This window comes from Cydia strobilella, chromosome 24 (genome assembly GCF_947568885.1).
Source record: "Cydia strobilella chromosome 24, ilCydStro3.1, whole genome shotgun sequence".
Lineage (NCBI taxonomy): Eukaryota > Metazoa > Arthropoda > Insecta > Lepidoptera > Tortricidae > Cydia > Cydia strobilella.
Window position 1 is genome coordinate 480,092 of NC_086064.1, and position 13,269 is coordinate 493,360.

The 13,269-nt window shown below is 42.3% G+C and overlaps 1 protein-coding gene across 1 annotated transcript in view; it reads left to right on the forward strand.

Annotated features, from left to right (window-relative positions):
- The window catches only part of LOC134752313 (protein mahjong), a 61,990-nt gene that overhangs the window by 37,561 nt on the left and 11,160 nt on the right, over positions 1-13,269 (forward strand). Inside the window, exons 23-27 of the mRNA XM_063687983.1 lie at positions 3,153-3,236; positions 5,741-5,950; positions 8,437-8,647; positions 11,300-11,419; positions 13,122-13,213. Of these exons, the coding sequence (XP_063544053.1) occupies positions 3,153-3,236; positions 5,741-5,950; positions 8,437-8,647; positions 11,300-11,419; positions 13,122-13,213 (717 nt within the window). The remainder of the gene's footprint in view (positions 1-3,152; positions 3,237-5,740; positions 5,951-8,436; positions 8,648-11,299; positions 11,420-13,121; positions 13,214-13,269) is intronic.

Below are 13,269 nucleotides of genomic sequence, written 5' to 3' on the forward strand. Positions count from 1 at the left end.
TCAGCGCATCCTAACATGTATATATTAAAGGCCCTATTTAAGGCATATTGCCAGTCCTTGTACACGTGCAGCCTGTGGGTCAACCATACTCAGAAGGCGATCAGCGCTTTGCGCGTTCTGTATAATAACATACTGAGGATGCTGTTGGGTCTTCCCAGGTACTGTAGCGCTTCTGGGATGTTTGCGGTTTCACAAATAGATGGCTTCCAAGCCATAATCCGGAAACGAACAGCTTCCATTATGCGCCGAGTGCGTGGGAGCTCCAACAGCATCCTGAATCTGGTGGCAGACAGGCTAGATTGTCCGATAGCTGGACACTGGCATAGTCTGCATGTTAATATTTAAACTTAATTTTAGCGTTGACATTTAAATTTATTTTTGACTGCGCATAATGAATTACTATTAATTTTTAATCTTAATTTTAGTATTATTTTTAATCAGAATTTAATCAATCTATTATTATTAGTACCAGTATCCATTATTATGATCAATCTATTAAATTTAAATGTCAAGTAAGTAAGTAAGTAAGTAAATATTCTTTATTGCACCAAAATTATACATTTTACATACATGTAAAACTACAAAGAAATATTTAAAGAAAAAATAGAACCAGGTAACAACAGGCGGTCTTATCGCTAAAAAGCGATCTCTTCCAGACAACCTTTGGGTAGCAGGAAATGTAGAACTCATACAAAAGTCAACAGGTAGTGCAAAGAGCTTAAATATGGAGACTATTAAACACAAACACACATACTACAATTACTACTTATACATATAAGTATTAAAACGAAACCTAACACACAAATAAATATACAATACAATATATATATATATATATATATATTGTATACAATATATAAAAAGTCAAGATTTATTTATTATTAATTTTAACATAATTTTATTTTAATTCTTATTATAATTGCAACTGTTGGCTTATTGTGTTATGCTTATTATGTATATGGACCAATGTTGTCTGCAATAAATGATAAATAAATAAATATATAGGCGGGCATTTAGAGAATATACGTTCTTATAAACCTTACGCTTAAGGTGTTTCACTGTACTACTCCTATCACCTGCTCGAAACAATATAACAAGATCAATCTTGTTATTTGATCACGCCAGCTCTCGCCGACGCCAGCTGACGGCGGGTAATTGTGAAACTCCCTATACCAGGCCCCCAATTTCACCACGGTGACAGGTGCGACAATTGTCGAAATCACTATTACCATAGAGTAACTTATACTAGAGCGGTACTGTCATAGTAAATTTTGTAAACTCAGTAAATTCACTGCCATCTGTCGACACACTTTAAAACTAAAAATATATATTTATAAAAATACGATAAAATGTATTTAAATATGGATAAATGATTTTTTTTATTTGCATTAATTATTTTTATGATTTTGATCCATGTTCTTTCACTGATATGCGTTAAAATTATAAATAACAAACGAAACCGTCAACGCCCTCTATACGAGTGTAGGCCAAAACTAGTGGCGCCCTCTGATCGAGAATCAAATTTTCGTGATTTTCGAGGCACGTTCCTTAGACTGTATCCATCTATTACGGAGTTATATCTATCTATGCTATTACTGACGTCACATGCCTCCATAGGCTACGGTAACCGCTTACCATCGAACGGGCTGTGTGCTTGTTTGCCACCAACATTTTAATAATTAAAAAAACTCCATTATATCGCCATATCGCCAATAAATAAGTACTTATTTTGCGATGCTAATGACAATTGTCACAAGAAACACGACAATTGTCGCAAAATTCCGACACAGAACTTATTTCCTGTCAAGAATTACCGAAAATTTTTATAAATCTTGTGACAATTGTCATCATCATCGTCATAAACGTACCTGTTTTTTGCCGATATAATAAAGTTTTTTAAAATATTACAATGATGGTGGCAAACAGGAATACAGCCCGCCCGATGGTAAGCGGTAACCGTAGCCCATGGATGCCTGTGACGTCAGCAACATTGATGTTTTACAATTGTTGCACCTGTCACCGTGGTGAAATTGGGGCCAGGGGTCACCAATTAGTTTCTTCAGGGGTTCGGTTCTTAGAATAAAATGATCATCCGCGGTCCGTTTCTCATTGAGTTTATTAATTAAGCAAAAAAATAAAAAAACGTCGGCGGTCCGGATGCGGACCCCTGCCCTATACTATTGTATTTCTTGCACCTGACATTCGAAACTCCGTAAGAGTGGCAAAGCGTGGCAAGCTCGGCCGAATTGCACCTTCCCATACAAACGTAGTGCCGTTCTCATTTTAAAACTAGGTATGGAAATGTAATGAAACTATGCACATACAATGACATGAGGTATATCTAGGTGCGTAATTAGTTTATATAACTCCAGTTTATAAAATAAACAAAATAGAGCAAAAACAAGTTTTGTATGAAAAACTTAAATTCACTGTATTTTTTTAACTATGGTATCTGAAGCTGCATAAACTAATTACAGACATAGATATACCTTATCATATTGTAAGTGCAAAGTTTCAGAGTAATCTAGCTAGTCGTTTTAAAATGAGAGCGGAACTATGTTTGTATGGAGAACCGAGCTTGCTGGAAGACCCTTAAGCGCGCTATAAGGAATGCTAACGCCATCTGTTAGAATTCCATAACACAGGTCAGTGACAGAGCCACAATTAGCTCCATGCATGAATTTATTTTTATTTTTGGATTCATAATTTATATCGTTGGAACACCGGAAATGATAAAAATAAATTGTAAACATTAACATTATTTTATTAAAAAATATTTAAAATGTTGAAAATTTTTGAGCGGTTGAAACGCTCATAATTTTTGGCGCGAATTCGACAGAGCGTGATGACGTCACACGTTGGGCGGCCCAACTGACGTTTGCTACTAATGACACTAATCTGTCGAACGCGTGACGTCACGTGGCGTTTCGAGCGTTTCGCTCACTAGCTTTTCGCGGGCAAATTTTTGTACTTTTTATTTATAATTTTAAGTAATTAAATGGTAATTTAAAAACGGAAATGCATTTGTAACATGATATAACGGTAACAAACATCCGAATAAAACATATTTCGTTCAAATATAAACTTCATACATGAGGCTAATTTAAACAATTTCGTTATTTTCAGTCGCGGTTATCCGGTGCGCGGTCAAGCACTAGCTCCCTGGCGCGCGACCACCACGACCTGTTCAACAACAGCGTCGAGGAGAACCCCGTGCCGCAAGTTATTAAATTAAGGTATTACCAGGCGTGGCTCACTCCGCGATTTCGTCGTGCTGCTACAAGTACACGCGGCCTACACCCATTTTGGTGTCTAACCATAGTGGTTGCCACGGGGTCCCTTTGTTTGACATAATTTGAGTCATAATGTAATGATTGTCATATTATCATTAGTCATAATCCTGAAACCGTTAACTTTTCAGGATTTTCCTCGAGTTATCCTGAAGTGTAGGTATAGAATATTAGGTATTTATAGGATTCGAATAACATGAAATTAGATCATAAGGATCATATAGCTTAGCGGTACCATATACGGAGTCATGTAAGATGACTCTCCTCTATATAAGGAATGGAATTTAGGTAAACAACCATTTGACACCTTACACGTGTAGACCTCCCAAGTAGTGTGATTCATAGTTAACCTAGATAATTTAGTATATAAAGGATTGTATCTTTTAAATTGAGCGATTATATCTTCAGTATTTAACCGACAGTCTTGTGTTTTACTTCTTCTGTCTTGGGTCCCATCCTTACAATCCTATAGATAGGTTAGGTTAGGTTAGGTCTGTTTTATGGCAATCCTGAAAAGTTACGCGTTTCTGAGAAAAACCAAATTATGACTAACGAAAATGTAGACAAACAATACTTTATGACTTAAAACTATATGGAAAACAATTGAGACCCACTTGCCACGCACCGCTACGGAACGGACGCGCTCGCGCTTGCGCCACCTAGCGGTCATATCTGTCGTAATAGACGCGATTTGTTAGAGAGTGAACCATCTGTACTTAGTCACAGATTAATAAATAGTTACTACGTAACAGATACATCATTCCCATACAAAAGCGAAAATACCTACGCTATAATAGCCTACAAAATCTTAATAATAATACCTGCTGCTCAGGACGAGAAGAAATGTACCATAAGTATGCGCACAAAGAGTCGAGACTGCCTTGCTCGCCGTGCGAGTCACGTGCCAACGCGTCATCGTAAGAATGCGCTAGGGTTGAACTGTTACTTATGTTATGATTGTAATAAAACGAATGTTGCGAATCAACCATATTTTTTATTAGTCAATCAAATATTTAAAAACAACACTTATAATACCTGACTCAAAAAACTCCTTAATTTACGATTTATCTACTTATGTTCAAAGAAATAAATAGTGACAAAATTCCTAAAGATAGATTTAAAATACTACTCACCTTTTTTCGCCTCTCGGAAATGAAAAAACCGGCCAAGTGCGAGTCGGACTCGCCCACCGAGGGTTCCGTACTTTTTAGTATTTGTTGTTATAGCGGCAACAGAAATACACATCTGTGAAAATTTCAACTGTCTAGCTATCACGGCTCATGAGATACAGCCTGGTGACAGGCGGACAGCGGCAGCGGAGTCTTAGTAATAGGGTCCCGTTTTACCCTTTGGGTACGGAACCCTAAAAAAAAACGACAAATTTTCTTTTGTTTTTTGACTTTTACACCCATCTACTGCACAATAATTACGTGGTTTCGGCATTTCGAAGCGTAAGCGCGGGAAACGTGCGGTGCGAGCGCTCTGGCGGGCGTTCGGCGGCCCTCTGTCGATTGTATCGTCGACGATATGCCGAGCGGTAGGCATATAGCGCGTGGCCTTGAGCTAGTGAAGGAGGCCTGACTTAGTACTATAAATTTTTCTGTGGTATTTACACATATTTATCTGCAACTGTATACAGTTGCGGATTTGCAGTTATGGCCGCCCTATTTAGGTCCGTGTAGTAACTAGGTAATAACCCCTTCTCAGCACCCGTCATATACTGTGTGGAAAAAATAATGGGCCCTGGAAGGAAAGTGCCTTAAAACCATAAGTTAGCTCATTTTATCTAAAGGAAACATTTTTTTTTATTTTTAAAAATAAACAAAAGTGCACACAAAGATTGTTTTAAATTCGCTTCCCTCGGCAAAAAACTAAATACTAATAAAATATGTGATTTTATGGATATTTTGTACGAGAGACGAGTGTGAGACCTAATGTGTACATGACAATACAATAAATAAATGATAAATGATAAATGATAAATGTTTCATGGAGAAATTTTAACATTAACATGAACTGTATTGACTAGTGGAATAACCGAACCTGCTAAAAATATGAAAATTGCTTCTAGAAATACAAAATCTTACCATCTAATCTTATCATTGAACTTATCAATTTTATTTCTTTAAGTACTAGGTGACATATATAAGTGTAACATAAATTTAAATGCTTACGAACTCTCTGTGGTTCCCAAGATACAGGCTCGGCCTAGTTTGGGGACCACTGTCAAGTTTTCTGTGATGTAATGTTTTTTGCCTAATTAAACCTTTTTCATTTTTTTTTTTCATTTTTTTTTTCATCAATTACTGTTTTTCGTCAAAAGGCGTCGCTGCGCAGTTGCGCCAACGTTGCGTCAAGTAGCAGCCATAGAGTTGACTAGACGCCGACAGTGACCCTTAACGCCACTTTTACTGAATCGAGCTGTACTTACTACCTTACTTTGTTTCCAGAAAAGTCCAAAACCAGTGCATGACCCCCGGAGCCCTAGGCGGGAGCGAGCACCGCCGCTCCCTACAGAAACAGCTGAGCGCCGCCGCCGGAGACCCCGCTCTAACAGCCCACAGGGTCACCCTACACTCTATCATCACTGAATACCTTTACAACCAACACGCTACGTGCAAGAACCCTGTGGTTACATGTCCGCAGTTCAACTTGTTCGAGTGAGTACCCTATAGTTGACACCCTGCCGTTCCTGCCAATAGTCGACACTGTTTACCTATAGTTGGCACACTACCTATAGTTGACACTGTCAACCTATAGTTTGCTCCCTGCCGTTAGGAGACCCCGCCTTAACAGCCCACAGGGTCACCCTTTAGGGAGGTAGGGGGAATCAAATATTCCCTCCAGAGTTGGGTCCGGAGTCCGGACAGCCGCTGGCGAGGCTGCGGAAGAGTGCTCCAGTGTTTCTGTGGCCTCGCCTTATAGCCCTGAGGCGGACAAGAGGGGTTTTTAGTGGGTAAACCGTGGGTCCCATGAGCCTATACGGGAGTCCCACATAACCATCCGCGCCTGGGTGGTATGCGAAAAGCATTTTCCCCTCTATTAAAAAAGGGTCACCCTACACTCCATCATCATCACAGATTCTACAACCAGCATGCTACTTACAAGAACCTGGTGGTTACATGCCCGCAGTTTAACTTGTTCGAGTGACTACCCTATAGTTGACACCCTGCCATTCCTGCCAATAGTCGACACTGTTTACCTATAGTTGGCACACTACCTATAGTTGACACTGTCAACCTATAGTTGGCTCCCTGCCGTTAGGAGACCCCTCCTTAACAGCCCACAGGGTCACTTTACACTCCATCATCACAGTGTCTCTACAACCAGCATGCTACCTGCAGGAACCCGGTGCTTACATTCCCGCAGTTAAACTTGTTTAAGTACCTTATAATTAGAGTTTTGAATGATTCACGGTTAGTTTCACTAGACTTATATTGACCGGGATATATACCGTGATTACCTTTTGTATTGTTTGTGAGCTCCCGATATTTCGACGCAGTTACATGCATCGTGAGTGTAGTGTGTTTGGACAGACCAACGAGTGTGAACGTGACCGGACCAACAAGTGTGAATGCGACCGTTGGTAACGTTGAAAGTGAACGCAGCCGACGCGCAAGAATGAGGGTAGACAGAGCGCTGTCTACACAAGTTTGACACCCACCCGCTATCTTCAGTCACCCGTGAACATGATGCATGTAACTGCGTCGAAATATCGGGAGCTCACAAATAATACAAAAGGTAATCACGGTCTATATCCCGGTCAATATAAGTCTAGTAAGTACCTTATAGTTAGCACCATACCTATAGTTGATAACGTCGACTAGAAATAGGGAGGTTGAAAATTTTTAGGGTTCCGTACCTCAAAAGGAAAAAACGGAACCCTTATAGGATCACTCGTGCGTCTGTCTGTCTGTCCGTCTGTCACAGCCTATTTTCTCCGAAACTACTGGACCAATTAAGTTGAAATTTGTTATACATATGTAAGTTTGTGACCCAAAGACGGACATGTAACGTAAACAAATGAATTTTAAACACGGGGCCTCTTTTGGGGGGTATATGTGAAAATTAAACAATAAAGTTTTTCAAACTGTATCGTGTCACATATCAAATGAGAGAGCTCATTGTGAGAATGTCAAATATATTTTTTTTTTTATAATTTTAGGAGAAATAGTTTAGAAGTTATTCAAAAATAGGCAAAAATGACCATTCCCCCCTTTATCTCTGAAACTACTGGGTCTAAAATTTTGAAAAAAATACGCAAAATAGATCTTTACCTGTAGATCACAGGAAAACCTATTAGAAATGTGCAGTCAAGCGTGAGTCGGACTTAATTACTTAGTTTTTGATCCGACCCCTACGAGTTTTTTAAAGACGTTTCACTCACGTTTCACATAAAAAATACATTGTTTTAAATTGCCCTTGGAACGCGAGTCCGACTAGCACTTGGCCGGTTTTTAGAACTGTTTTCATTTTATAGATAGACACCCAATTGTTGCAAAAAAAAAATTCATAAATTTTTAATAAAAAATAAGGAGTTTAGTGTTTAAATTTCGCTCCAAGCTGTCACGTGATCTTGATGACGTAACGATGTGATAACTGGCATTGACTTGGTTGTCCTCACCATCAGGTTTGACAACTTGTTTGTGCGTGTTTCTCATGCCGTGACGTCACGTGCTTTGATTTGCGTTTGCAGTCACGTAATGCTGGGCATTATTTTAAGTACTTTTAAATTATTTTTAATTTATTTATTACGCATATATTTACACTTACAAAATATGATTTTCAGCATTCTAATATTCCCTGCTATGGTAAAAACATAACATTTTATATATTTTTTATTTTTTTATTTTTGTTATTCGCGATTCATGTCAACATCCCTATAGCCAACCTGTATATAGTTGACACCGTTCGCCTATAGTTGACACCTTACCAATGGTTGGCATCCCGTCAGTTATTGACATGGTCAACCTATAGTTAGCACCTCGCCAGTGGTAGACACAATTGATTTTAGAGACCCGACCTTAACGGCCTACAGGGTCACGTTACTCACGTTGGACTCATCATTACAGCAATCTCGCCCTTATAGCCATTTACCCCGGAATTACCCTAGTGGGTTTTATAAAATCGTCCGTTTTGTCTGTAGGCCGCACAAGTGCCCCGACCCGCGCGGCGCGGGTTCCGTGCTCGCCGCGCCCGCGCCCAACGTGTGCGCGCGCCTCCTGCGCCGGGAACTAGGAGCCCCCTGCGCCGCCACCCGCCGCGCCGACACCAAGCTCGCGCACTCGCACTTCGCGGCCGCTCGCACGCTGCGCCTGCAGGACGACGACGCCTACTTCACGCACACCATCTTCCACGTGAGTACACCTACACACACACACACCCGCCGCGCCGACACCAAGCTGGCGCACTCGCACTTCGCGGCCGCTCGCACGCTGCGCCTGCAGGACGACGACGCCTACTTCACGCACACCATCTTCCACGTGAGTACACCTACACACACACACACCCGCCGCGCCGACACCAAGCTGGCGCACTCGCACTTCGCGGCCGCTCGCACGCTGCGCCTGCAGGACGACGACGCCTACTTCACGCACACCATCTTCCACGTGAGTACACCTACACACACACACACCCGCCGCGCCGACACCAAGCTGGCGCACTCGCACTTCGCGGCCGCTCGCACGCTGCGCCTGCAGGACGACGACGCCTACTTCACGCACACCATCTTCCACGTGAGTACACCTACACACACACACACCCGCCGCGCCGACACCAAGCTGGCGCACTCGCACTTCGCGGCCGCTCGCACGCTGCGCCTGCAGGACGACGACGCCTACTTCACGCACACCATCTTCCACGTGAGTACACCTACACACACACACACCCGCCGCGCCGACACCAAGCTGGCGCACTCGCACTTCGCGGCCGCTCGCACGCTGCGCCTGCAGGACGACGACGCCTACTTCACGCACACCATCTTCCACGTGAGTACACCTACACACACACACACCCGCCGCGCCGACACCAAGCTGGCGCACTCGCACTTCGCGGCCGCTCGCACGCTGCGCCTGCAGGACGACGACGCCTACTTCACGCACACCATCTTCCACGTGAGTACACCTACACACACACACACCCGCCGCGCCGACACCAAGCTGGCGCACTCGCACTTCGCGGCCGCTCGCACGCTGCGCCTGCAGGACGACGACGCCTACTTCACGCACACCATCTTCCACGTGAGTACACCTACACACACACACACCCGCCGCGCCGACACCAAGCTGGCGCACTCGCACTTCGCGGCCGCTCGCACGCTGCGCCTGCAGGACGACGACGCCTACTTCACGCACACCATCTTCCACGTGAGTACACCTACACACACACACACCCGCCGCGCCGACACCAAGCTGGCGCACTCGCACTTCGCGGCCGCTCGCACGCTGCGCCTGCAGGACGACGACGCCTACTTCACGCACACCATCTTCCACGTGAGTACACCTACACACACACACACCCGCCGCGCCGACACCAAGCTGGCGCACTCGCACTTCGCGGCCGCTCGCACGCTGCGCCTGCAGGACGACGACGCCTACTTCACGCACACCATCTTCCACGTGAGTACACCTACACACACACACACCCGCCGCGCCGACACCAAGCTCGCGCACTCGCACTTCGCGGCCGCTCGCACGCTGCGCCTGCAGGACGACGACGCCTACTTCACGCACACCATCTTCCACGTGAGTACACCTACACACACACACACACCCGCCGCGCCCAACGTGAGTACACACAGACACGCACAGCAGGCTAGCTGACGCCAAATTGGTGCACTCGCACTTCGCCACCGCTCGCACGCCTACTTCACGCACACCATCTTCCACGTGAGTATACACACCCATGAAAACACATCAACTATCCGACTCAAATAATCCTAAATTCCATACGTAAATAGAAAACAACCATCGAAATCCTAAGGCGGCCGTCCGATCGGCGAAAAAATACTACCGATCGATTACATTTTGTGTGTAAAAAAGGTATACATTAATGGCCGAGCCAAAGCGAAGGTATTCTTTTTTTATTATTTATTGAGAAACAAACAGTCTTAAAATAAACACTAGCAACTTAGCTAATAGCTACAAATTGATTTTTTTGTGTGTTCGTTTCAACTTGGGCGAAAATTATTTCGTGTTCTCCTCTACAGTGTGTACTACGGGTGTACTACTCTCAACCAATTCCCTTGAAATTTGATGAGGTTCGATAATTATATAGTAATCGATTCAATTTCTAAACATTTTTCGAGGGGTTTAGTGAGGTCTACAGCTTACAGAGCTGTTTATTAACTGACTGTTCAGTGTTCACACTATCGGCTAAAACGTTTTCACAAAGAAAATACTTGCCACACGTAATAATATACACACATATATGGTGTATATTTCACTATAGAACTTTACAAAATTTATTAAGGCGGTTCCCTGAGCCAGAAGGCGAAAAATCTCCTTATATGATCCTGTTTTTCTAAGAGGCGTTGATATTCGTAGACGTGGAAAAAATATATGTAGTTCTTGACTATATTATCTTTAATATCATAGCTTCCGATACACCAATTATGACACTTCGCTCGATACAATTAATTCCCAAAGTAACCTCTACCTCGGACTTTTAATCCAACTTTACTCGGTTATTTATTATGTGATACTATAAACAAAAAAAGAAGAAACAACAATCTTAACTTAAATAGTAATTTCATAGCTTTCAAATTTCGATATTGTAGGGTAAATAAAAATCGACAAAATTCGATCAAAATTGACACTTGGCGCGCATGATTTTCCCGTTCTTTCTTGCGAAATGTGACAGAGACAGCGGCAAACCGATGGAACGGCCTTAACAGTTCATCCAAAATCGCGTCAAATTCATTCGTAATCACAATTACTAAGAATGTCATGCAATCAGCCCGTAATCACATACCATGTAATAAATATAAATGAAAAATGTTTGTATTGCAGCCGACGCAACAGCAACTCCTAGCGGCGACGTCATCTGGCGACATCCGTATATTCAACCTGTTCAGCGGCGCTGAAGAAAACACCTATCAAGTGCACGAGTCCTACATCTATCACATGCAGGTAAGAGAAAGTGTGAGTGGGGGGGGGGGGAGAGATATAGAGAGAGAGGGGGGGGGGGGGAGATAGAGAGAGAGAGAGGGGGGGGGGGGGAGATAGAGAGAGAGAGAGAGGGGGGGGAGATAGAGAGAGGGAGGGAGAGATAGAGAGAGGGAGGGAGAGATAGAGAGAGGGAGGGAGAGATAGAGAGAGGGAGGGAGAGATAGAGAGAGAGGGAGGGATAGAGATAGAGAGAGAGAGAGAGAGAGAGAGAGAGAGAGAGAGAGAGAGAGAGAGAGAGAGAGAGAGAGAGAGAGAGAGAGAGAGAGAGAGAGAGAGAGAGAGAGAGAGAGAGATAGAGAGAGAGAGAGAGAGAGAGATATCTTTTTAAGTCAACAGTAAAACAAATCGTTTATTTTCAAGCAACCAAGATGTACGCTTAACTAAAGGGATTTTCTTATATGATCCTATGTCCACCGAAGAAACAGATGACAAAAGAGTATGGAGCGTTTATTATTAAGATAAAGTTGGATATAAACTTGTGACATACCTGTTATGTTTTCGATTTATTTGTGAATTTTGCCTAAATGCCTTCTAAAGGGAAACATGTGTCGACTTTAATATTATGATTGGTGTTATTATACATATTAATTTTACGACGAAACTGTGGAAACTGGATTATTGCCTTATTTTATTATAGTGTATTCGGGTAAAATTTCACATCACTTCTATCTTCAAACCACGACCATAACGAGCAAATCATATGACTATGCTGATCGATGACAAGTGATTCTTCATCTCATGAAATTTGCTTGATTTTCTTGCTGAGTTTTGGCTGATGATTATTTTCCTTCTCTAACCTTGAGTTTCACATCTTGAGAAATTATTTATAACAAAATAAACGCAATATAGGAGTGTCGTCCTTTAATGCACTCCGCACTCGCGGCGGCGCCCGAACCCGACACCTCACGTGGCAGGGTCGCCATGTGATACGCGAAGTTGGTAGAACACTTAAACAACGTGAATGCTGAATAAAGACTTAACTATTTATTGAATAAACAGGTTATTTTATAGTATTACAACAAAAAAAAAAAAAGTAGTTAAATATACTCGGTGCTCTCTTAGCACAAGTGTTTCCTCACTTAAAAAGAGGCACCAGCGCAGATATTGTAATTTGTGTTTTTTAAGCTACCGAATAAAATAAAATAAATCTTGCAATATTACTTAGGTATATACCAAAGATAGATATAACTCCGTAATAGATAAAATCACGAAAATTTGATTCTCGATCAGAGGGCGCCACTAGTTTTGGCCTACACTCGTATAGAGGGCGTTGACGGTTTAGTTTGTTATTTATAATTTCAACGCATATCAGTGAAAGAACATGGGTCAAAATCATAAAAATAATTAATGCAAATAAAAAAAAACATTTATCCATATTTAAATACATTTTATAGTATTTTTATAAATATTTATTTTTAGTTTAAAAGTGTGTCGACAGATGGCAGTGAATTTACTGGGGTTACAAAATTTACTATGACAGTACCGCTCTAGTATAAGTTACTCTATGATACTTAAGAACTAACTCCTCACATTATTCTGTCTCGTTACATATTCTTCATTTTACCCTACAGTCAAATAGTTTTGTTGGGATAGCAAAGCAAAATTGTAGTGATTGCAAAATAATGGCAGATATTAACAATACGTTATTTGTGACACTCGGCAGGCGAGCCGCGACGGGCTGCTGCTGCTGGCGTCCGCCACCACCACGTGGCGGCCGCTCTCCGCGCTGTGGAACATGAAGGAGTTCGAGCAGATGTAAGGCTATACAACAGTGCTCTGGCCTTGTGCACTAATCACGCGAGGTTCGACAG